The 27,122-nt window shown below is 36.7% G+C and overlaps 1 protein-coding gene across 2 annotated transcripts in view; it reads left to right on the top strand.

Moving 5' to 3' along the window:
* Positions 1-1,028: 1,028 nt before the first annotated feature.
* Positions 1,029-27,122, top strand: part of smchd1 (structural maintenance of chromosomes flexible hinge domain containing 1) — a 76,689-nt gene continuing 50,595 nt past the window's right edge. The window contains exons 1-18 of one of the 2 annotated variants that reach the window (XM_051899212.1): positions 1,029-1,113; positions 1,265-1,453; positions 1,560-1,635; positions 2,569-2,727; positions 8,624-8,706; positions 9,360-9,493; positions 9,922-10,036; positions 13,076-13,195; positions 13,272-13,438; positions 16,419-16,509; positions 16,591-16,807; positions 18,636-18,753; positions 19,746-19,929; positions 20,033-20,104; positions 24,347-24,469; positions 25,648-25,761; positions 26,547-26,653; positions 26,924-27,006. In XM_051899212.1, the coding sequence (XP_051755172.1) occupies positions 1,283-1,453; positions 1,560-1,635; positions 2,569-2,727; positions 8,624-8,706; positions 9,360-9,493; positions 9,922-10,036; positions 13,076-13,195; positions 13,272-13,438; positions 16,419-16,509; positions 16,591-16,807; positions 18,636-18,753; positions 19,746-19,929; positions 20,033-20,104; positions 24,347-24,469; positions 25,648-25,761; positions 26,547-26,653; positions 26,924-27,006 (2,134 nt within the window). In that variant the 5' untranslated portion in view covers positions 1,029-1,113; positions 1,265-1,282. Of the gene's footprint in view, positions 1,454-1,559; positions 1,636-2,568; positions 2,728-8,623; positions 8,707-9,359; positions 9,494-9,921; positions 10,037-13,075; positions 13,196-13,271; positions 13,439-16,418; positions 16,510-16,590; positions 16,808-18,635; positions 18,754-19,745; positions 19,930-20,032; positions 20,105-24,346; positions 24,470-25,647; positions 25,762-26,546; positions 26,654-26,923; positions 27,007-27,122 lie in introns of both variants that reach the window. The other variant, XR_007930829.1, reaches the window with a different exon arrangement.

The raw sequence follows: 27,122 nt of genomic DNA, 5'->3' as shown, positions 1-27,122 counted from the left end.
TTGAGTGAACTAACCCTTTAAAGGTGCAATATGTAATATTTTCTGTCCACTAGAGGTCGCTAGAGGCCTATTCAAAACAAATTTGAGCACGGAATCTTGGGACATGTGGTCTTCACATCACAGCCGGTGCGAAAGAATCGGGATAGGACTCAGGAAGAAATCATGTTCATGAATGCAATTATTAATGTTACTGTAGTATGAAGCAGAGCAGGACCGAGTGTTGTGGGAGCTGAACGAGGCCGCTGAAGCATTTACTGAACACACGCCGTGAGCAGCGGAACTTTTATTATGCCACAGTCGCCGGCGCCGCTTCCGCTTTTCCAGTCATGAGTATGAGGTAACGCAGCTCTGTTTATCATATTAGATACATTTGAGTGTGTTGAAAATGATGTTATAACATTACTCTGTGCGTTCGCTCGGTGGCTGCTGTGAGACACTTGTTTGAGATACACTGCAGTAAGATAGATCGATTTTGAATATCATATTAAATGCTGGATGGCTTGTGTTGATAAATGGCATGCAATTAATTTTAAAACGTATTGTATGATGGAGAAAATTCTGTATTACTGTTATTAAAAATAAAGCTGCTTAGTTACAATAAGACTAAATGTGTTGAGCTATATAACAATAATTCGTTTTCTTTCTATAAATATATCAAAACAGTTGTTTCCTTGTCTATCAAAACATGTAAATATATCAAAGCGTCTTTGGTGTTTCCATGATTTCTACAAAATAAAACCGGAAACCGAGGGTAACGCATGTATGACGCAATTGACAGGCGATTCCTCACATGTCCCGGAGCCTTGGTTAAAATTTAAATTTTCTCACGATTTACAAATAGTTGCAAACATTTGGGATATTGTAAGTACTCAAGTGAACAAAATATATAACGCTGGCCTAGTGGTTTTTGGATATTTTACTGCAAAATTCTTACATATTGCACCTTTAAATTCTTCTTCTTATTCCAATTCTATTCTCTTCACTCCATCCCGGTAGGAGGCGGTAATGCATCAAAAGCTTTTTGCTAACCGCCATAAAATGTTATAGAAGAAGTAGCGATGCTGCAGTGAGAAGGGACTTTTGGGTGATGTTCCTGGCGCGAAATCTTTAAATGTACACTCTTCATGAAAATAACAAGTTACACATGATTATTAGACTAATTATATTAGCCTGGTGAACGACAGAACAAATCTAAATTTCAAGATAAACATGTCAGTGGTGGAAGCGGTGAGTTCGGATATGTTTTAATGAGTATCTATCACAGGTCGCTGGCTACGCAGTAATGTGTGACGAAACGAACATGACCGAGGCCGGAGCGGAGAGAGACCGGTTAAAAAAGCCAACGAAATCGGTCTGTGTGTATGACTGCCGACCGGACAGCAGCGATGCGCTGGCGCGGACGCTAGACATCGCGAACGTCGATTACAAAGGCTTTCTACAGGCTCTGAAACAGGTAATGCAACTGCTCTGTTTTCCGCACCCAGAAGCATAACATATCCTGTCATTAAACCTTGTTAACAGTTAAATCCAGCAGTGACAGGGGTTTCTTTTCATTTTAGGAGTTTTCACTGTCGACAAACGACACTTTCGTTATAAGCACGACGGACCGAAGAGAGATTGACGAAGAACTTTACAGTAAGTACTCTAAAAGCTGTTACATATTATATTCATTTACTTACCTGGTTTCATTTTATTGGTTGAAGTTTTTAAAAATTAATTTTTTAATATTGTGTATTTCAAAACTGTAAAAAAGTAAATGGAACATTTAAATTGTATTTACATATGTAAACAGTAAGAGATCTGTTTTTTTTTAAAGAAATATATTTACTTATTTTCATTTTCATGTAACTTATTTTATTTCAAAACTAAAAAAGTAAATGCAATATTAGATTTTTTTTTTTATTGATGTTCATTTTGTTGTCTACAGTTTTATATATGAAAATGTAAAAATAGTAGGTTTTAAAAATAGGTTTTCACTTTTTTATAGTAAGCATTCTAAAAGTTATTATATTTTTTACTTATTTTAATTTTATTTACAGTTTTTATTTTATTTAAAAACTAAATAGGGACAATCAGTTGAATTCAGTTAGCAAGAGTAGAGAGTTATGGCACAGAATATTACAGATATACAGATATGGGGTGGTTTCTTTGTAATGTTTGTAATATTTGTATTGTCTGCATAATTTTTGTTGTTGTACACCTGTAATATTCTGTGCCACATATGTTAACTGCCTCTTGGAGCTCTACTCTTCTTGATAATTGAATTCAGCCGATTGTCCCTAAATTGATAATCGACATTATTTTTGTTGTAATAGAAGCACTGAAGAAAGCAATGTGCTGAAACTTCTGCTCGTGCCTGTCTAGCTTGTAATTCACATGCACATTTTGCACTAGGCAGTTTATAAAATATTTTTTTTTAGTCTGGACTGAACTCGGTGTGCGGTTAGCAATTTTCTTGCTTGTTTGTAATCACTCTTGGCTCTATGCACCTGAAATTTAAAAAATGGTCTGTTTTTAAAAATGACTTTCATGTACTGATATGGATTTGTATGTGTTTTGATGAAACAGAGGAGCTGGTCGATGGGAAAACCTTGCACCTTTTCAAGTCTGTGAGTCAGGAGCTGTCTGTGGCGACACAAGAGCGGATAGAGTATCTGCCGCACTACCATACTCTAGTGCAATGTGGCATGTATGAGTACTACGCTAGTGAAGGACAGAAGGCGTTGCGTAAGTGTGCACACTCTTCTCTTCCATGGCTTTTTTTTTTTTTACTTAGGCATATGCTCATATATTCTATCATTAATTTACTTGTTTATTTATTCATTATTTGATTTAATGTTATTATAACGGGAAATGATGCTCACGAAATGTGAATCATTGTCCATCGTTTTGCGAGCAAAGATGGACTTGGTGATAAAGAAAAATGTCAGTTTTAAATAATGAAGACGAGCCAGTGGATTTCACACAAGCAATGTGTAAACTCTATATGAGAGTTATGCCGGTAAAGATTTCTCAAACCACAGTCAATTATTCATTACTGAAAGTGAAAGTAAAAAATGTTTGGCATCTGACACAGTGCATATTCAAGAGATGAATCTACTTAAAGTCCCCCTGTAGTCTTTGATCACCAAAATGACATATTTAAACGTTTTTTTCTGTGAAAATTTCTTCATGCCCTAAATTAGCTTGAATGTAACTCTACATCCTTGAATCATTCAATATATGTGGATTAATGAATATGCAAATTAGCCCCGCCCCCACTCGCTCACGCCAGCTCAGAGATCCATCGGTCAGCTTACTGAGGTAAACGCTGCACAATGGTATCGCTCTTTACAACATCGGACACATAACGGTAATTAATATGATTAGCCTTTTGCTTGACTGTTATCAAACAGCTAATAATGTGTTGCTAATGTTACACAAACCATGTTCCCGTTCGCCATGTCATAGTCAGACAGCTGCCTTACAATCAGCATCCTTACAAACGCTTTGATCAACTCAGAACATCGGTGGAGAAAGACATATAGTTCATCATAACATCGTAACATATATCATACACCCGCCATATTGCTAAATATACACGATTTTTCATATCAACAGAAAAATATACCGTAATAACCTGGCTCGAGACTCCCCTGCTAGTTTGCTGTTAATGATATGCTAAAGCCCGCCGGAATGTTGACGTGATTGGTTACAAGGTAGTTTGTGACGTCACAGACACCAGAGATTTCGTGGAGAGCGCAGTTCATGGTTGCATAGCAACGACAGACGCCACAGGAGCGCAAGCGCTTTGGAAAGAAGGAGAAAGAGGTGCGGCCGCGCTTTCCACACGTTTTTAGACGCAATATGTGAATGGCCCCTAAGACACTTTTTTTTTTTTTCACTGCAGTTTTAAAGAGCAAATACTCAGCAATGGTGTTGATATATGAATTTGCACATGGTTTGTCTTAAAACATATTAAAAACACCACACAGACAAACAACATTTAAAAACTTGATTTTCACCATAGGGGCGAACACGTCTTTCTGCAGCCAAATACTTTCAAAGGCTCGCACGCGCGGCTGTGCGTGAGACAGAACCTGTGTACATATGTTCAGAAAAATGAAGTAGGCCTATAATAGAAGTAATGTTGTCAATATTCGCTTTTCTGTCATTTTTAAAGTGGGTTTCTGAAATTTGTGCATGCAGTAATGTAAGTAGTACAGAATTTTAAATGAGTCATATTGGTTTTCTGAAAAAATAAAAAATGGCTATGTCTGCACATTTTAAGATACTGCACATGATGTGAATGTAACTCGTACACTCGCTGGGGTGGATACTTTTTATTCAACGAAATAAAATGCACATAAATCGTGATGAAAACATAAACTTCTAGTAAATTTATTAGGAATAAAACGTGCATTAAAAAAAAAAGTCTGTGACAGAATAATTAATTCATAACTGGAATAATCTTCGGACTCATCGCATCTGAAATGATGCTATGATCATTCTGAAATTCCAAAGCCAGAGTCGAATCGGTCGAATTCAAACTGTGTTGACTGTGTTGAAAAGGCATTTTTTGACATTTTTGAAATAGATCGCAATGCAAAGTCATAATGATGGAGTGCATATAGTACTGTAGTGCTGTTGTTATTCCTAGAAAAGTTTTTACCATTTTTGTCTGCATGTTTTAAAGTGATAATATCTTATTCATATTAAAGTCCTCATTCGCATGAGACGCATCCCCCCTCCCTGCATGAAACCGAGGGGGGGCACGTAAATTTTTTTTTCTTAATACAGGGTATCCGCGGGGCATTAAAAAGCATTAAAAGTCATTAAATGGATTTTGCAAAAATTAAGGCCTTAAATGGCATTAAAAAGCATTAAATTTTATTCTTACAGGCATTAAATTTTTTAGATAGTTTTGAAGAAAAATAATAATACCAGTTTATATTGAATATAGCCTTCATAATTAATAACTTTGATTTGTTGTCGTAAAATATGTACATTGGTGTGATACAGACACGGAAACAGTTTGGTAATTGCCTCCGGCCGGCGCAAAATCACAGCAACTGTCCTTATCTTATGTGTATTGTGATTTTGTCAGACAACGTCTCGATTATAAATCAGGATTTTAGCGCTGGTTTAACATGTCAGGGCTCGACACTAACGCTTCTCAGTTGGTCCGGGATAAGTGGATTTTTTGAAGGGGCAAGTGAAAGAGAATTTTACTTGCCCGGCCGGGCAAGGACCTGATTAAAACGTCAATACAAAAAACAAAACAAAAACAAAACGCGAGAATGATTTTATTACAGTTAGTGTAAGTGGCGATCGATAGTGAATAATAATAGGCTGTATAATGTACTGACGATAACAAGTTTGCGCTGTTGAGGCTCGCGCATCATCTCGAGGAGAAATGGAAACATGAGCGAAGCACACACAAAAAGAATCTCAGTTAAACATACTGCGGTAAAAATTCAAAATGTGGAGTTTTTATAACTTGATACAGGTAAGCAATATCACACAACCAAGAATGCTGTTTTCCTAAATAGGCTACAATCACGATTAAAAACATGACACTGATTTCGTACAACAGTTCAGTTAACAAATAGTTAATATTAAGTCACTTATATTTTAGAAGGAACAGCAGAACCATAGCATAGTAACGCTCACCCTGCATCCCAAATGTGCATACTATCCACCCTATCCGCCCTACATAGTATTGAATATTAATAATGTTATATACTATTTAGGATGGATAGAATGTTCATTGAGATGCAGGCTCAGCCTTGTTTTCCTTACTGAATGATTCAGCAATTTAAAGCATTTTGAGTCAAAGATTTAATGACCCATTCATAAACAACTGCCTCATTCTTGAATGAATCAGCCATCGGAATAAATCATTTCAATGAATGACTCACTTATTAAGACGGTTACTTGACACCACCTACTGGTGGTTTAGTTTCATTTTTAAAAGTATCATTTTCCCCCCATTATTTCTTACAATGCCAAAACATTATTTAATGCAGTTATATATATATATATGTATATACATATACAGGTGCTGGTCATATAATTAGAATATCATCAAAAGTTGATTTATTTCACTAATTCCATTCAAAAAGTGAAACTTGTATATTATATTCATTCATTACACACAGACTGATTATATTTCAAATGTTTATTTCTTTTAATTTTGATGATTATAACTGACAACTAAGGAAAATCCCAAATTCAGTATCTCAGAAAATTAGAATATTACCTAAGACCAATACAAAGAAAGGATTTTTAGAAATTTTGGCCAACTGAAAAGTATGGACATGAAAAGTATGAGAATGTACAACACTCAATACTTAGTTGGGGCTCCTTTTGCCTGAATTACTGCAGCAATGCGGCGTGGCATGGAGTCGATCAGTCTGTGGCACTGCTCAGGTGTTATAAGAGCCCAGGTTGCTCTGATAGTGGCCTTCAGCTCTTCTGCATTGTTGGGTCTGGCATATCGCATCTTCCTCTTCACAATACCCCATAGATTTTCTATCGTTAAGGTCAGGCGAGTTTGCTGGCCAATTAAGAACAGGGATACCATGGTCCTTAAACCAGGTACTGGTAGCTTTGGCACTGTGTGCAGGTGCCAAGTCCTGTTGGAAAATGAAATCTGCATCTCCATAAAGTTGGTCAGTAGCAGGAAGCATGAAGTGCTCTAAAACTTCCTGGTATACGGCTGCTTTGACCTTGGACCTCAGAAAACACAGTGGACTAACACCAGCAGATGACATGGCACCCCAAACCATCACTGACTGTGGAAACTTTACACTGGACCTCAAGCAACGTGGATTGTGTGCCTCTCCTCTCTTCCTCCAGACTCTGGGACCCTGATTTCCAAAGGAAATGCAAAATTTACTTTCATCAGAGAACATAACTTTGGACCACTCAGCAGCAGTCCAGTCCTTTTTGTCTTTAGCCCAGGCGAGACGCTTCTGACGCTGTCTGTTGTTCAAGAGTGGCTTGACACAAGGAATGCGACAGCTGAAACCCATGTCTTGCATACGTCTGTGCGTAGTGGTTCTTGAAGCACTGACTCCAGCTGCAGTCCACTCTGTGAATCTCCCCCACATTTTTGAATGGGTTTTGTTTCACAATCCTCTCCATGGTGCGGTTATCCCTATTGCTTGTACACTTTTTTTTTTTCTACCACATCTTTTCCTTCCCTTTGCCTCTCTATTAATGTGCTTGGACACAGAGCTCTGTGAACAGCCAGCCTCTTTTGCAATGACCTTTTGTGTCTTGCCCTCCTTGTGCAAGGTGTCAATGGTCATCTTTTGGACAACTGTCAAGTCAGCAGTCTTCCCCATGATTGTGTAGCCTACAGAACTAGACTGAGAGACCATTTAAAGGCCTTTGCAGGTGTTTTGAATTAATTAGCTGATTAGAGTGTGGCACCAGGTGTCTTCAATATTGAACCTTTTCACAATATTCTAATTTTCTGAGATACTGAATTTGGGATTTTCCTTAGTTGTCAGTTATAATCATCAAAATTAAAAGAAATAAACATTTGAAATATATCAGTCTGTGTGTAATGAATGAATATAATATACAAGTTTCACTTTTTGAATGGAATTAGTGAAATAAATCATCTTTTTGATGATATTCTAATTATATGACCAGCACCTGTATATGGCATTAAAAATTTAAAAATTAGCATTAAAAAGGCGTTAAAAAGCATTAAATTAGATTTGATGAAACCTGCAGATACCCTGTAATATATTTTGTTAATATTTCTCTTGTGGTCCATACGTTGCAGGAACCTATTTCAGTTATATAATTAATTGTATAATTGTATAGAAACCCCAGACCAAACTTCCAAATGATCTCTCCAAGAGGCAACATATATATGCTAAACAGAATGGGCCCTAACACAGACCCCTGTGGACACCCTGCTATACCAATGTTGGTTCAGATGTATTTTTTCCCCACACATACATACTGGAAATGATCAGTGAGATAGGATTTAAACCAATCAAACACAACACCAGAGATGCCTAACCACCCACACATCCTTTTAAGTAGGATGGAATGACATACAGTGTCAAAAGCAGTGCTAATGTCTAACAAAACTAAAATGCTGCAAGCACCCGTGTCAGCAGATGTGAGAAGGTAATTCGTGACCCGGACAAGAGTGGTCTCAATGCTGTGTCCTGATCTAAATCCAGACTGAAATGGTTCTGATAGATTTTTTGTGGACAGAAATTTCTGTAACTGACCAACAACAACCTAGTCGAGGACCTTAGCTAGAAAAGGTAGATTCGTTATAGGCCCATAGTTGGATAAGTCTTCAACATCACACCCAGGCTTTTTAGGAACTGGTGTGATAGCCACTGTCTTAAGGGCTAATGGAACATGCCCTAGTCATTAGAGAAGTATTGATAATTGCAGTAATAGAAGGGCTAGAAATAGAATAGCCTGATAATAATAATTTAATACATTAATTGGAAATGCCAAATCCTCTTGATATTGCTGATAGCTGATGCATTTGATGATATCTCTGGCTATCGTTGATACACAATATCATTGTCAATCGGCACAACCCTAATGTACACAGTGCCATTTTGATGTGTATTGTTTTTCTCTTTTTGTTGTGTTGCAGCCTATGCTTTTGCTGAGCTCATTGATAATGCGCTGTCAGCCACAGCAAAAAACACGGGAATCAGGAGAATTGAAATCAGATTGGTGAGAATTCAACACTGACCCTCTGTCTTTATTACAAACCCTAGTGAACTGTCTCAGTGGCATACTTTCTAAAGGTGTGACTGGAAGTAATTAATTTTCAGTAGCTACTTTTACATGGACACTTTTTGTTTCAATCTAAACATAGTGTTTACATGAAAGTTAAATACAGTGATTAGGTTGATGTACGCTTTTATATGTCACAAGCTTAAAATTGGATTTGATCTTTTGACATCCGCACACTGCATGATTATACAAAGTTTCCTGCTATTGGCGCATTGATCACATGCATGCAGAGGCATTGCATTCCTTTTTCTGCTAGGGATACTTGCAGTTTGTTTAGAATTTAGCCTAGACATCAACAAGACATAAAGTAGCATGACTTTTCTGCCTGTGGTTTAGAAAAATGTTATTTAGCTAGTTAGCTCATTATGGTTTAAAGCAGCCTTTGTGTTTAACTTGAGAAGGCTATTGGTCATGCTAATGCATTTTCTGTGCAGTACCACATAAAAATATCAGATATTACACATTTTATCTGAGGAAAATAGCATTCAGTGAATTATGGGCAAGCAGTAATTTTTGTGAGACTTAATGCACATTGACCTACTATTAATCTTCATGATCCAGATGTTTTGTTCTTTCTATGTGTTTTTCAGCTGTTTGATGAGTCTCAGGGAGGACCTGCTGTTGTGGTGATGGATAATGGATGTGGAATGACTTCTAAACAGCTGAACAACTGGGCCGTTTACCGTCTGTCAAAGTTTATACGAGAAAATGACATGTTTCATAGGTGTGCTCTTCATAAAACCTGCACTTCTTGTACCAGCCTGGGTGAATGCAGCAATGATTGCTGCTGTAACCGCTGGGGTTTGTGTCCGCCTGAGCTGATGTCGTTTGTCACTGTCGCTTTTTCCAATAACGCACAACTCACATTGACGGGAATATCCGATCTGTCCACTTACATGGCAGACGTAAATGCATGTATCCAATTCATATCAGATTTATTTCCACATATGAAAGAGGACTGAAACTGATCTGAGAATGTTGGAATCCATGTGCTTTTTTTCTTGCTTACATGTTCATGGGTCATATCCGATCTGTGCCACATGGGAGGAAAAAAATCAGAATTGGGTCACTTGAACCATGTAATGTAAATGCATCACTGATTGTCTTGATAACCATCAGCTTTTTTTTTTCTCTTCTTTGTTGTGGATGTAGCGAAAAACCCGGTTATGTGCGACCAAGTCCAGTTCCACGCAGTCTGAACAGTGACATCTCATATTTTGGAGTCGGAGGCAAACAGGCTGTGTTTTACATCGGCCAGTCTGTCAGAGTATGTTTGCATGCAGTTTATTCACATTTATTCAACAAGTATCATACTTGCAAATTAGTACAGTAGATTTGTTATATCACTTTCCAATAAAGCAGAACAGATATGTCCATTGAGCAATAGCAAATTATAAATTTTAAAAATTGTCCATAAACCAGGTTGGTTTAAGCGGTCTGATCCACATTTTTCATGTTTCACTTCTCTTCTTTGTGCCACGTTAAAATGAGCTGAATAAATATCCTTGCATGTCCATGAGTTTTGTTCAGCTCGTGCTCACTGACTGTCCACGCATGAGTTTTACATTATTGTTAATGCTTCAGTTAAAATCAACCAGGCAAATTTACAGTGTAAATAAATTTATTTTGTGGTGTAGATGCAAAGCTTTATAAATTGTTTGTGAGATCTTGCATGGACAGTCAGTAAGCTCATGCTGAACTTGAACAAACCGTGGGCTATTTAAAACAGGATCTGGTAATCTTACAAATGTATGGTTAATTGTTTTTTTTGTTTTTTTTATAATTTACATTGTGTATTTAAAGAATAGTTGACCTTTACTCGCCTTCATGTTGGTCTCTAAACTCTTGTTTTTTTTCCTGAAAGAATTTCTATTCATCTCTTTATATATACAGTGGGTACGGAAAGTATTCAGACCCCCTTAAATTTTTCACTCTTTGTTATATTGCAGCCATTTGCTAAAATCATTTAAGTTCATTTTTTTTCCTCATTAATGTACACACAGCACCCCATATTGACAGAAAAACACAGAATTGTTGACATTTTTGCAGATTTATTAAAAAAGAAAAACTGAAATATCACATGGTCCTAAGTATTCAGACCCTTTGCTCGGTATTTAGTAGAAGCACCCTTTTGATCTAATACAGCCATGAGTCTTTTTGGGAAAGATGCAACAAGTTTTTCACACCTGGATTTGGGGATCCTCTGCCATTCCTCCTTGCAGATCCTCTCCAGTTCTGTCAGGTTGGATGGTAAACGTTGGTGGACAGCCATTTTTAGGTCTCTCCAGAGATGCTCAATTGGGTTTAAGTCAGGGCTCTGGCTGGGCCATTCAAGAACAGTCACGGAGTTGTTGTGAAGCCATTCCTTCGTTATTTTAGCTGTGTGCTTAGGGTCATTGTCTTGTTGGAAGGTAAACCTTCGGCCCAGTCTGAGGTCCTGAGCACTGTGGAGAAGGTTTTCGTCCAGGATATCCCTGTACTTGGCCGCATTCATCTTTCCCTCGATTGCAGCCAGTCGTCCTGTCCCTGCAGCTGAAAAACACCCCCACAGCATGATGCTGCCACCACCATGCTTCACTGTTGGGACTGTATTGGACAGGTGATGGGCAGTGCCTGGTTTTCTCCACACATACCGCTTAGAATTAAGGCCAAAAAGTTCTATCTTGGTCTCATCAGACCAGAGAATCTTATTTCTCACCATCTTAGCAAACTCCATGCGGGCTTTCATGTGTCTTGCACTGAGGAGAGGCTTCCGTCAGGCCACTCTGCCATAAAGCCCCGACTGGTGGAGGGCTGCAGTGATGGTTGACTTTCTACAACTTTCTCCCATCTCCTGACTGCATCTCTGGAGCTCAGCCACAGTGATTTTGGGTTCTTCTTTACCTCTCTCACCAAGGCTCTTCTCCCCCGATAGCTCAGTTTGGCCGGACGGCCAGCTCTAGGAAGGGTTCTGGTCATCCCAAACGTCTTCCATTTAAGGATTATGGAGGCCACTGTGCTCTTAGGAACCTTAAGTGCAGCAGAAATTTTTTTGTAACCTTGGCCAGATCTGTGCCTTGCCACAATTCTGTCTCTGAGCTCTTCAGGCAGTTCCTTTGACCTCATGATTCTTATTTGCTCTGACATGCACTGTGAGCTGTAAGGTCTTATATAGACAGGTGTGTGGCTTTCCTAATCAAGTCCAATCAGTATAATCAAACACAGCTGGACTCAAATGAAGGTGTAGAACCATCTCAAGGATGATCAGAAGAAATGGACAGCACCTGAGTTAAATATATGAGTGTCACAGCAAAGGGTCTGAATACTTAGGATCATGTGATATTTCTGTTTTTCTTTTTTAATCTGCAAAAATGACAACAATTCTGTGTTTTTCTGTCAATATGGGGTGCTGTGTGTACATTAATGAGGAAAAAAAATGAACTTAAATGATTTTAGCAAATGGCTGCAATATAACAAAGAGTGAAAAATTTAAGGGGGTCTGAATACTTTCCGTACCCACTGTATATTTATATACGCACACCGGTCAAGAAGCTCAGTGCCGCGCCACGTCTTTAAAATTCAAACGTGTTGTTTTCCATGAGTGTACGCACACCGGTGGCCCCATTCGGCACCTGTCCACGGTGCCCAGCTATGACTCAGGAATTTGTTCAAAATCCTGCCGCGCCACAGAGCGCCATTTACATTGTTTTACATTAAATTTATATTATATTTCTCTCAAATCATCGTTAATGTACCCTGTGCTGCCAGATACATTAGTTTTACATTCTTAGTTTAACAGCTTGAATAGTCTAAAAATATTGGAAAAAATGTATAATAAACGTAGCCTTTTCTTTCATTTTTCTCTGTTGTACCATTTTTCCGTACACTAACCTCAGTGAAATATTAAAGCATAGGCATATGTAACATTTGCCTGTCTACTTAAAACTCAGCCATCGTGCAGCTCGTCTATTAGGAGTCGATTCGAAATTGAGCTTGCGCGTATATAATGTGCGCATCCAGTGTGCGACACCTGTGAGTTGTCCGAGACGCGATGCGACGCTGAGCTTCTCGTCCGGTGTGCGACCGCACTTAACTGTTCAAAGTGCCTCCTATGGCTTTCAACCTCCAAAAAGGGGAGAAACACCAAAAAAGGGCACAATAAAAGTTGCATAGTAGTTTTAAGTAGATTCCTACATTGATTTCCAGGTCTTCTGAAACCATATAATGGTTTAGTGGCAGAGGTGAAGATTTTGAGTTAATAAGTCTGGTTGCATGTTAAAATATTCATTTTTGGTGAACTGTTCTTATATTGTAATGTGTGTTTCAGATGATCAGCAAACCAGCAGGCTCTCCAGATGTTCATGAATTTGTTATGTCTAAAGAAGACTTTGAGCGCAAGGAGTTAAACAGGGAAGACATTTACTCTGGCTTCATTAGAAACAGGAAGGTGAGGGAAATACAAGTCATCTCATGCCATTGTTGGCCCCTGGATTTTGTTTTTAAATGTGTGTTTTATTTTGCAGCCTGGGGATTGCTCGCATGTGAATGTCAGCGAGGAGCAGTTTTTGCAGTCTATTGTGATTGAAGAAGATGGAAAGGAGAGTTTCACTGCAGTTGTCATCACTGGAATCCAGCCAGAACACGTCGTCTACCTCAAACAGTATTTCACTCTGTGGACCAGAGAGTTAGCGTACGTGCCAAAAACACATACACAAACTCCTCCCGTAGGGGGCATTTACATGACACCATTTTCAACCTAAAGCTGAAAACTTTTTATCCATTCCGGCCATTCATTTACACAACAGCTGCATTTTGGGGGTTTGAAAATGCACGTTTTTTTTTTAAAATAACACCATTATCATCTCTATGTAAACTATGAAAACATGAATTTGTGTAAATGGTGGCCACATACAAATGATGTGATCAGTCTATATGCGGATAGTGTTTCTTTACAAAGTGACGTTGCCAACTACTGGCCTGGCAGCATAATACAGCGTTTTTAGTAATTTTCACCTGTTCCATGTGAACGGGGATAGTTTTGACAATGTTGTCGTCTGTTCGCGATCCACACCCAAATCCTAACCCTATAGGAAGTACATGTAGTTGATTAATATTACTCAGTACTTAAATGTATAATTAAACTGTAACATGGACACCTTAAAATGAAGTTTAACCGAAATCTTACTTTTTAGTCGTTTTAGCTTATTTTAATGCTAAAACATCTTGTCATCTTGAGATCCTCTTGGAATCTTTTATAAGCTAGTTCTTTTTGATGAATAAGTCTCAAACTCATTCAGGTATGTGCAAAAAAACTAATGAATAATACAATAATAATAATAGTACATAGTTGATGTGTCCTCTAGAATTGTGAGATGTGCATCGGTTCTGTAAGTGGTGCACACACAAGAGTACACAGTCGTCTGCAAATGGCAATGCATGGTGCTTCTATAGTCAACATTAGATAATGCATTAAGTAAGGGATAATGTACATCCAGCCGGTTGTTATCTCAGAATAAACCCCAATAGGGTGATCAGGTTTATTCTGAGATAACAACCGGATGGATGTACATTATCCTGCTTATTACATGGCTACTTGCCACATAAGTAAGTAATTAGACACAAAATATTGATCTGAGTCGATCTGAGTCCGCTTCCGCGGAGAGAGCAGTTGCTCGCGCGGCAAGTTCAAACTAGACAAACACATTTAAGAGATACGGTACAGTCATACAGAATATTACACGGCATTTCGCCACATAAATAATTATGGGGACAAGATATTGATCTGAGATTAAACTGATTTAAAATCGTACCTGTTTGTTATCTTAATCCATTACAGTGAACAAAACAATAGCCGCAAAATGGCAGCAGCTGCGTTTGTATGAAACGAGAGAGCGAGTCCGCGATACCGGATGACATAATTAAATAACTACACAAAATTTGACTGCTTTTTATTTTATTAGCTTACCAAAGGCAAAACTTTCATGAGGAAAAACCATTCCTAGCAAGCATATAGCGCTGCAGACTTCAGTAACCCGGATGAGCCTATGTTAACTGTTTTCAACGGTTGTTATCGGGGAATAACATACTGCTGGATGGTGCCATTGACCAATCAGAATCAAGTATTCCACAGAGCCGTGTAATAATTAATGTTATCTAACAGTGAGCAATTAGGGTTGCAAAATTCCAGGAATTTTCAAAGCCGGAAACTTTCCATGGGAATATATGGGAATTAACGGGAATATATGGGAATTAACATGAATTAATGGGATTAAACAGGGAATTTGCAAAATTGCAGGTTAGCCTATAACAGGGTACTTAAATGTAGTTGAAAAAAAAAACATCTTGCAGCAGAATTTTGATTAAAACAACCAGATTTAATGCAATTTCAGTTGAATTTTTACCCTGATATTCACACAGCACACTACTTACTGCAGAGCTATTGAGGCCACACCCCCTGCATGCACTGTGCATTCCCCCAGTCCATAACATACACATTTGATCAAAAATACAGAAAAAAACAGTAATATTGTGAAATATAACCACAAAATCAAGGAAACAGTTGTGCTGCTTAATATTTTTTTATAACCTGTGATACTTTTTTTCGTGATTCTTTGATGAATAAAAATTTAAAGAGCAGCATTTATTTAAAATAGAAATCTTTTGTAACAATATACACTACCGGTCAACATTTTGGGGTCAGTAATTTTTTCCTTTTTTTTTTTTTTTTTTTTTTTTTGAAAGAAATTAATACTTTTATTCGGCAAAGATAAAAAAAAGTGATATTAAAGTGATATTGTTAGAAAAGATTTCTATTTTGCATAAATGCTGTTCTTTTTAACTTTTTATTCATCAATGAATCCTGAAAAAAGTATTACAGGTTCCAAAAAAATATTAAGCAGCACAACTGTTTCCAACATTGACAATAACTGAGTATCAAATCAGCATATTAGAATGATTTCTGAAGGATCATGTGACACAAATAAATAACACAACAATTGTTGCAATAAAAATATTTATTTTACGTATTTACTAAATTAGAATTAATTGAATGCGAAAAAGAAATTTCATGTTATGACCAAACAAAATGTTTATATTTATGTTTGTATATGATTCATTTTATATAAATATTATACATTTCCCAAAATTTCCAATTAATTCCCGTAAATTCCTGTTAAGTTTCCAAATTGGAATATTTCCAGAATTCCCCAGGTTAAGTTCCCGTGGAAAGTTTCCGGAAATTTACTGGAAACTTTCTGCCCCTTTGCAACCCTATGAGCAATACATGTTACAAGATTTATTTACACATTACACATTTGTTTTATTTCTCAACTGTTTACATTCACTTAAGGCATAACCAACTATGTTTACAAGGATACTTGCAAATACAGGCATTTTGACATTATTTTGTGTGAATGTGTCCATTCAAGCACAACAAGACGTGAAAAAACTCTCGTCTTTTTGCGCTTGAAAAACACATGCAAATGATAAACTTTCGTGACGATGCAGCACTTGCCTGATTGGGTAAATGACAGTTCCGTCTACTGTGCTGAGTGTTGTTTACGCTGGCCCTGGGACATCAGGCAGTCATTATTGTTGAGCCCTGATAAAAGCTACAATTCATTACTTGAAGGCAAGCCATGGGCTGTTTAATGCTGTTTGTTTTATTTCAGGCATACTTATCATTATTATATACACGGAATTGATGGAAACGACAAGAAAAAAATGAGAAAAACTGACCATTTCTCCAACATTGACATTCAGGTATAGATGCATATGTAGTTGTGGCTTTTATGCATCAGAATGACCCTGTTTTTTTCTGAAGCTCTCCCTCTGTTTTCTCAGATCAGTTTGTTTGAACGTTCCCCTCGAATGCCCCGTGTGGTGAATCTGAGGGATGTGGATAATGACATGCAGACTCTGTATGTCAACTCCAGTGCTTCGACTTTTGAATTTAAAGCCACTGGCACTAGAGATTCCTTAGTGGAGGGATTGATCCGATATCACCCGTTCCTCTATGATCGAGAAACATACCCAGTGGATCCATATGCTGCCTCAGCAGGTATTGTGAATCAGTGAGATAAAATAAATGTAAAAAGGACCTATTATGTTTTTTTTTTTTTTTTTTTTTTTTTACATTTTAATTTTTCTTTAGTGTCCTTTGGATGAGACGTTAAACCGAGGTCCTGACTCTCTGTGGTCGTTAAAAATCCCAGGATGTCCTTCGAAAAGAGTAGGGGTGTAACCCTGACATCCTGGTCAAATTTACCCATTGGCCTCTGTCCATCATGGCCTCCTAATCATCCCCATATACTGATTGGCTTCATCACTCTGTCTCCTCTCCATCAATAAGCTGGTGTGTTGGGGGTCGTTCTGGCGCAATATGGCTGCCGTTGTATCATCCAGGTGGATGCTGCACATTGGTGGTGGTTGAGGAGATTCCCCCTTCCATATGTAAAGTGCTTTGAGTACCCAGAAAAGCGCTATATAAATGTAAGGAATTATTATTATAATTATAATGTTGCTGTTTGAGCATGAAAAAGGTCTGCAAATTTACAAAGCACAAAGTCCACTCCCTGAAACACCTCGATTGTAGTTTTGAGTTTTCTTCCAGGAACATGCATGTCACAGTATTCCTCATTTAAATAATTCCCACCCAAGGCATGCACCAAAAAAGTGGCGGGGCCTGGTTGATTTCCGTTAGTAGTGTGTTGAAACTCACAGGTCATGGTATGGGGGTGTGAGATTTCCCAAACACACTCGAAGAGGTTGACCAATCAAAACACACTGACCAATCAGAGCACATTATGCTTGTCATAAGGAGACAGGAACGAGATTCCGGGCACTTTCTGTGTGACACATTTTTCGTCATTAGGACGGTCCACGGACGTCCATGCACACCGTCTGTATGCAGTGCAATTTTTGTGTCCGCGAGGATTGTGTGCATACAACAGCACATGCGTAAGGTGAATGTTGAGACAGAATAGTCCACCAGGTGGCAATACACAGTTGTGATGCATTGTGCAGTAGTCAAAGAAGTGTGTGAAAAGAGCGATACAAAACAACACTCTGTTCCAAGAACAGTAAACAAAGCAGAATATCATTTGCCATCATTTTTGGTTTTGGTTCTTGTTCTAAACTTTGCATGCAATGGCAGATCCACTACTTTTTTCTTCTATTCTTCTGAGCGAATGTCTAGTAAATGACATGACTCATCTTGTAGAGTATAGAAAAGCAATTTTACTGTGCATGTGTCAAACTCATTCGTATTTTAAAAAGCTGCATGGGCACAACTGCATGCAAGATAGAGCGGGAAAATAAAGTATATCTGGGTCTAAACAGAGAATTACTGACAGACTGGGAAGAGAGGTGCTGCAACAAAGTAAAGGATGTGAATTTTTTCTTTTAATAAATGTTCAAGCATGAAACCTGTTCTAATAGACCCCAAAAACAAAATCAAGACTTTGTAAAAGGGCATAATATGGCCTCTTTAAGTGTTTTCTGGTTATTTGGGATAGTTTATTTTTATGTACACTTAAATCTGCTGTTATTGTAATCTTAGAGAAACATTGGCATAAAAGTTTTGTCTTTGTTTTTTCATCCATTTCATCATCTGCCGGGTGTAAATTGTAATTCCTGTTGTTTCTAAAAGTATTAGCACACCTCTTCAATAAACATTTTACTGGTGTGCATATATATACTTACTTGGCAATGCTTGCCATAGAAAAATGCCAATAATAATGCAGTAATAAATAATAAATTGTCCATTCTGCACTAATTGCAGTGATAAAAGTGCTGATATAATAATAGCTGATTCCAGTTTGCTGAGATAGTGTGCATGCCAAGATATTTTTTTTTTTTCTAAATAGGTCTGTGTGGTTGTATTTTAGGTCCTTTAGAGGATGAGGATGAAGATTGTGTAGTTTTGAATCCCGAAGGCCGTGGCAAAAGACCGATCTTTGAGTGCTTCTGGAATGGGCGGCTCATTCCATACACCTCTGTCTCAGAGTAAGTTTTTTTTTTTTTTTTTTTTTTTCTTCTCATTCTTAAGTAAATGGTCACATTTTAACTGTTCAATTTCTGGAGTGCCAAATCCTCCTTATGGGCGTTTCATAATTTGTGTCATTTTAATCTCTCTCTTGTTTTTGTCCCATTTTACTTGTAGAAAAAAACCTAATGATTATGCACATGTGAATATGTGAATATAGGGCATTTTTCACCTTGTTTGAATTTGGTAAAATGTGCATGGAAAAAAAAAAAAAAATATATATATATATATATATATATATATATATATATATATATATATATATAAAATTAAGGATCATGTAACGCTGAAGACTGGGGTAATGATGCTGAAAATTTAGCTTAGCTCTCTCTATAAAAAAACTGGATATAACTTCACACAGAAAAGGTTACCAAAGGATTTTATCACACTTAATGTTAACACGCGTATTATTTATGCATTGTGGCTATACTATTGAAACAGCTCCAGTCACTTCCATTGAAATTACCTCACTATAATCTCGTGTTTTTTTTTTTTTTTTTTTTTTTAAAGAAAAGTTGGAATGAGTTTAAAAGTTTTTTGTGGTAATCAACATTGTCACAAAGCTGGCAATTGAACTTAAATTGACTCTGAAATGTATCTTTATTCATATTAAAGATAATGCTAGAACACATTTCTGGTTTGGTGTGGATGAAATGTTCTTATGTTCAAAAACAAATAGATGGAGTGGAATGTAACAGAACAGAGCAGGAGTCTCATTTTAAAAAGTTTAACTATTTTTAACTTAATATACAAATTCTTTGGACATATAGACCAATAATTTTTTTATTTAAAAATAGTGCTGAAGGCAAACAAGAACACATTCTTTACAGAAATATCTATGATATCGAAATGCTCATTAAAAAAAAAAAGGAAAAAGAAAGATAACACAATGTTATGAAAGATTATCCATTCACTTTCACTTAATATGAATGATAATTTGTATGTGTGTTAGGTTTGAGTGGTGTAAAAGGCCTAAGAAACCAGGTGCAGTGCCGTCTGAGTGCTATAACCGGATTTCAGGAGTTCTCTTTGCCAATGACCGGTTCCAAGTCAGCACCAACAAACTTACCTTTATGGACCTGGAACTTCAGCTCCGTGACAAAGAGACCATTTTTACCAGAGTGCACAATGGCCAGGTACAGAAACACACTCCTGAACTCTGAGAGATGCATGTTTTAACACTGCTTACATGCACCTGATTAAAAGCCCAATATACACATTCTGTTCTGTTTTATCCAGGAGCAACGAGTGAAGATTGAGAGGGAGTTTACTAACTGGTTAAAAGAATGTCATGAGCGATTTGATAAGCAGGTATGTGTCTGCTAGTGTGAGGCCAAGTATGCAAAGAAAAACACAGATGTAACTGCTTGATCAGTGTGTTATGTCTGGTTCCTTTGAACATGCTTAACATGTGCTTTTGCATTACTGTGGCACAATATGTTCTCACATATTTGTTGAGAAAATCCCCCAAATCAAAGGCATTATATTTATTGTGATAGATGAAAGCATTAAATACTAGACATTTAAAAAAGTGGCTTTAGAAGTCATGAAATATTGTTCTTTATTATTGTTATCATATTCAACATAAGCATATGTTCTCAGTAAATACAAATACAAAAATGGTGGAACTTCCATAGTTGTAACAAAAATGAATTATATTCACTTACTCCTTTAAAGGATTAGTTCACTTTCAAATGAAAATTACCCCAAGCTTTACTCATCCTCAAGCCATCCTAGCTGTATAAGACTTTCTTCTTTCTGATGAACACAATCGGAGAAATATTAATAAATACAGGGGGGCTGCGGGTCCTTAAAAAGTCTTAAAATGTCTTAAATTCAGATTTGATGGGTCTTAAATATTTTTGGTCACATTACCGCTAAAATTCCTCCAGTCTGACAGACCCATGTCTGTTTAAAATCATTAGACACACCGAAGTTTTTTTTCTTTTCCCCGCGATAGTTACTGCGTGTCTGCGTCATCAGAGAGAACTGAGGTAGCAGAAAACAGGTCGAACTACAGCTAGCTCAGCTGACCAGCCTAGGTTAAAAAGGGTAAATGCAAGTTTACCTCAAAATGGCTCGAGAACAATGAGTTCTCGTGGTGGTTGAAGTCTGTGCCTAGAAATGTCTATGAGGCAAACTGTGCCTTGTGACAGAGATGATTTAAACTCTGTAGTGTGCCATAGGCAGCATCAAGGCGGTGGAATCACAGACGCAGAGTGCAGGGCTCGACATTAACGCTTGTCCAGGCCAGGTGGATTTTTTTGAAGGGGCAAGTGAAAGAGAATTTTACTTGATTGACTGGAAAAATAGCCTGATTAAAACTTCAGTGTCAAAAAATAACCAGTGAAGCATCGAAACGCAAGAATGATTCTGCAAGAACGATTACATTCAGCGTAAACAGCGACTGATAGTGGATGGTGTATTTCTAGTAATGCTGTTGAGGCTCACGCTCTTTGTGAGAGAATTTAGTGGAGAAATCAAAACAATTGAGTGTAACAGCACACATAAAGAAACTCACAGATGAAACATACTGAGGTAAAAATTCAAAATGTTGTTTTTTTTTTTTTTTTATAATATGATTAAGTAACATAACATGACAAGGGAAGTATTTTGCCGAATATTCTCTTGATTGCAAATGTTAACTAAAATCAATGCATTCTTGTTTAAAAGTATGCATTTTTCCCAACATTTCTTTATTTGTATATTCAAAAATGTATTTAAAATATTAATCTCATAACATTATTTATTGCAATTGTAATTTTTCAGTGTAAATGTAATTTAATCAGTAACAGCCCTATAGTGCATTTATCAAATGTAAGAATTTGACATGAAAGATGACGCATACATTTAATAAGGTTAATAAATTGGCCTTTATAAAGGTAAAGAATGTCAAAATAAAAAAATATGCAGATTTAAGTATGTAAAAGCTGATAGAACACTGATGAAAATATTTCTTCAGAAAAAACTTTGTTTACACAACCAAAAATCTCAGTGATGCTATGCATTTGAGGGATTTTTTTTTGTATGGCATATTATCTGCTGATACGAAAAGTTATAATAATAATAATAAATAGCATTTATGACAGTGATGATATTTTGTTTTCTTTTTATATTAATGACATTAAATATTACATATACGTATGTAATGTACAGTGTATTTCCATCACAGATTTGGTCTTAAATTTCATGCAAGGTGGTATTAAAAAGGTCTTAAAAAGTCTTAAATTTAACTTGTTTATATCTGTAGACACCCTGTGATCCTGACGCATCGAAGCTTTATAATGGCAGTGAACGAGACCCACAAGTATGAAGCTTCGAGAGAGTGCATCCATCCATCCATCATAAACGTGTACTCCACATGGCTCCGGGGGGTTAATAAAGGCCTTCTGAAGCGAAGCGATGCATTTGTGTAAAAAAAAAATCCATATTTAACAAGTTATGAAGTAAAATATCTATCTTTTTTTACTTCAAAACTTTTTAAATATGGATATTTTTTTCACAAAAACACATTGCTTCGCTTCAGTAGGCCTTTATTAACCCCCAGAGCCGTGTGGAGTACACGTTTATGATAGATGTATGTGGATGGAGGCACTTTCTTCAGCTCATACTCGTTTGTATCGCTCACTGCCAATATAAAGCTCGGATGCGTCAGGATATTTATTAATATATCTCAGATTGTGTTCATCAGAAAGAAGAAAGTCATTTACACCTAGGATTGCTTGAGGGTGAGTAAAGCTTGGGCTAATTTTCATTGGAAAGTGAACTAATCCTTTAATATATATCAAAAAATATTTATATAAAATATACTAAATTTTAGCCCAAATGCAACTAATACAGTTTGTGTTACTACTATATAATATAGTTTTAAACTAGTTTAATTGCTCAGACATTCTGGGTTTTTAACAGTCCCATGACTTCCAAGAGTGTGTTTTGCATGGAAGAGGATTAGGGCCAAGCAATAATAAAAAAATAAATAAAACCATCTCGAGATTAAAGTCATTATAATGCGAGATTAAATTTACTCGTTAAATTTTGAGAAGAAAAATGTCGAAATACAGTGTTAAGAATAAAAACATTACATTTCGAGAATAAAGTTAAGTTTTGAGAAAAAATCTCAAACTTGGAGTAAAAAGCTGAAATAAAATGTTGAGAATAAACTCCTTAAATTGAGAATAAACTCACTGCATTTTTTTTCTCTTTTTTTCTCGAAACATAACTTTATTCTCAATGTTTATTCTGAACATTTTTTTTTTACTCTTTTTTTTTTCTCAATTTAATGCTTATTCTCAACATTGTATTTCAACTTATTTTCTCGAAATTTAACAAGTTTAATCTTGCATTATAATGACATTAATCTCAATGTTTTTTTTATTTTTTTTTTATTTAGCTTTTTTCAAATATAACAATAACAATGAACATCTGACAAAACACAAAGGAGAAAAATAAAACAAAAATAAATAATAATAATAAACAAAAAGAAGAAAAAATTGAGATACATGTAAAACAGTTAAAAAAACAACTCTATCAAATCAAGTCATGTGGCGCTATATTTATATAATTCAAAAAGGGATTCCAGATTTTATAAAATAGATAACCCCTGCCCCTCACTGAATATGTGATCTTCTCTAAAGGTACACAGCTACAAACCTCCGACAAGATGTTTTTTTTTTTTATTATTGCTAGGCCCTAATCCTTCTCCTTAGTTTCGTTCTAAAAGGGTTAGTTCAACCAAAAATGAAAATTCTGTCATTAATTACTCACCCTCGTGTCATTCCACACCCGTAAGACCTTCGTTCATCTTCGGAACACAAATTAAGATATTTTTGATGAAATCCGAGGGTTTCTGATCCACACAGGCAGCAATGTCATTGCACCTTTTGGAGTCCAGATATGTAGTTGAAAACATCGTTAACATAGTCAACGTGACTACAGTGGTTCAACCTTAATGTTATGAAGTGACGAGAATACTTTTTGTGTGCAAAAACAAAATAAAAACTTTATTCAACAATTTGAACCGTTGTGAACTCAGTGCAGGCTTCCTTGTTTACGTCTGAATGCAGACTCAGTATTGGCCGAAGCTGAACACGTGAGCAGCATGATGCATGCATGTGATGCTGACACAGGATCTGGCCAATAATGAGCTGGCATTCGTACGTAAACAAGGAAGCCTGCTATTTTTGTTTTGTTTTTGCGCACAAAAAGTATTCTCATCACTTCATAACATTAAGGTTGAACCACTATAGTCATGTTGACTATTTTAACCATGTTTTTAACTACCTTTCTGGACGTCAAAAGGTGCAATGACGTTGCTGCCTATGTATGATCAGATATCCTCGGATTTCATCAAAAACATCTTAATTGTTCCAAAGATGAACGAAGGTCTTACGGGTTTGGAACGACATGAGGGTGAGTACTTAATGACAGACATTTCATTTTTGGGTGAACTAACCCTTTAGTTTGCAAAAAAAGTTTGTGTCACTGTATTGTATTATTGTTACATTTAGATGGCAACAATTGATTGTCTCTGTGTGTGTGTGTGTTTGTTTGTAGGTGATGTTTCAGGGATTTCAGGGTGTGATGACACGTGAAGATGTGCCCAAACGGCTTCAGTCACCCTGGGCTAAATTCCAAGCCATTAAGTGGGACGGCAAGACTTACAAGAAAGGACAATTTGTGAGATCTAGTAGTTTTCACATTTTCACAGTCATAGACAACACCAGTGTAGGGAAGTGTTACTTTAAAAAAATAATATGTTACAATATTACATTACTCCTTAAAAAGTAATGATACGTTACGTTACTTTTAGGTGTGAAAATATTGGTTTGGATTGCCCCCCAAAAAGTGGTGATGGTTTTTGTAAAAAAAAAAAGAAAAGAAAAAGTCCATGTTTAAAACTTCATTAACTAAAATAACTAGCTTTCGGCAGACGGCCGTAGTATGCATCGTTTTTTTTTTTTTTTTTTTTTTTTTTTTTTTTTCTCCATTGCGTGATGTAATGATGAATGCACAGAGGATAGAGCAAAACAAAACACCCGTCACAAATTAGAAGTCTAAAATGAGAATTTTTTAAAGAGAAGTGTCAAAGGATTTTGATATAGAGAAGAGGAGCTTGAGTTTGTTGCACAGCCCTGTTTGTTTAAACTGCAAGAGGCGGCTAAGCTTACGATACTCCTACATCCTACTAGGGTTGGGTACCGTTCACATTTTAACCGTTACTGGTACCAGTATCGGTACCTGAAATTTGGTGCTGGTACCCAGCGGTACCTTTTTTCGGTACTTTACTCTCTGTAATAACAAAAACATTTCCAAACCTCTCAATTTCATTTTTTAAAAAAATTTATTTAGAAATTTTACACACTAGACAAAATAAACTGTAGTATGCATGAGATCGCATTACAGCGGAGAATTCAAATGTCACGAAAAGACCGTTACATGTCTCGAGCTGTTCTTCACCTCTGCTGTTCAGCGTTGCGTTCGGACACATGTGCCGTGAGTGTATGTTTTCTCATCACAGTAGCACAAAAGTGTTTTCATTTTCCCCCACGATGCTGGAGTTTGACTAACAATACATGGAAAATATGACTGTGACAATATTTAGTATGTAACAACATGTGGAGCACACAGGTTTCTTTGCGGAACGCTGCGATGAGATTAACAACGCTCGCAGGATGATCATCCTAGTGTCAGGGGTTGTAAGACATCATGCTATGTGTATAAGTGTGTAATTAGTATCACTTTGTCAGTAAACAATTATTAACCTGAAAAATATATATATGAGTCAGATCATTACATTTTATGAAGCAGAGGTTGTATTCCTAGTGTTCTCAAATGTCTTTCTTTCACATTTTCAGGTGAAGTCAGTAAAAACTCAGCCCATCTTATTTGGCTCTGTAGTTCAGTTCTTGCTTTACGGAGACTATGAAGATGATGTGTACGCCACAGGAGGACATGTCCAAATTGCACTGGTGAGGAAATTAATTAATTCTCTTCTAGGAATATTTTGTCCAGTCATCCATTCACCCTCATGCCCCTCCAAACCTGTATTTTTTTCCCCTTCTTCCTTAGACCACAAAAGCAGATGTTAGGCTGAATCTCTAATCTGTAAAGGAGAATTGTAACCCCAGCATTAACAAACTACCATTTATTAATTCTCAGGAGTGAATTGAGTAAAACAGATTTCATAGGGCCATCATTTTTTTTTTTTTTTTTGTCCAATGGATGTCTTATTCAGAACTTAATTGGCTTGGAATGGACACAGGAACGTCAAGTAATTTGGAGATGGTCTTGTAAACGGTTGACAATGCTTTGTTAACCTTCATTCTTAGATCCTTCGATAAGTGTTTCAATAAAAAAAATTGTAGTTAAAAAGACATCCTAAAATGGCCTGGACAATATTATTGCAATTCTTGTCAATTTTTTTTTTTCCTAAAGCAGATCAAATAGAGATGCATGAATGTATGACAAAAGGCTAAACTCTAAAAGATGGAGTTGCCCACATTTGGTGTATACTGTTTGCATGTGTTTTTCCAGTTGATCAGTTATTCAAAGCTGCTTATAACCAGCAAAGTTTAAACCCTTGTTTTAGCACAGTGGTTAATTGACAGGTGAGTAAGTGCTACTGTTCGAACTCATCCGTCCACATGAACGTTTGTACTATGTGTTTTGTACTTGTGGGCAAACTCAGAACATTTTGGATCTTTTGTGGCTTTTTGCTGGCTGTGGTATAAGTCTCTGTGATGTGTTTCTGTAGGAACCGAAGGATTTGTATGATGAGCAAAGAATCATTCCCATCTTTAAGATCGACAGACAGGCCACAGCCAAAGCCATTAAGGAACACATTGAGAATGAGCTTGCAAAGTAAGACTTATTTGCGCTATTATTTAACGCCCCAAAAAAGCATGTCTTAACCCATTTTGCACTTGACATGCTGCAATAGTCAGATAATAGTTATCCGAACATATCTTTTACTAAGCCACATCATTTTTAATTTGCTGCACCTTTGTTGTTAGCAGATCACCCGCAAATGATTATCAGCAGCTCTGCTAATTTGCGCTGCTCTTGGTAGATTGCCCTGTTTAGTAATTCTGGCCCTTTGTGTGTGATTTAATAATTTTTTCTTCTCATCAGACTTCCAGAACGGTTGAAGGTTACGTGGCCTAAGGGAAACGATTGGGCTGAGAAAGATGCTCGTCCAGCTGGGACACCCTTAGGTAAAGAAACTCACACACATACAAACACTTTGCAGTGCTAAACTTACAGTATATAGATTAGCTAAAGGCATTAACTCACACCTTTACTTTAGAAACCTCAAAATATACTCTCATAA

This window comes from Ctenopharyngodon idella, chromosome 7 (genome assembly GCF_019924925.1).
Source record: "Ctenopharyngodon idella isolate HZGC_01 chromosome 7, HZGC01, whole genome shotgun sequence".
In the NCBI taxonomy this organism is placed as follows: domain Eukaryota; kingdom Metazoa; phylum Chordata; class Actinopteri; order Cypriniformes; family Xenocyprididae; genus Ctenopharyngodon; species Ctenopharyngodon idella.
This window is presented reverse-complemented; position numbering and strand designations above follow the sequence as displayed.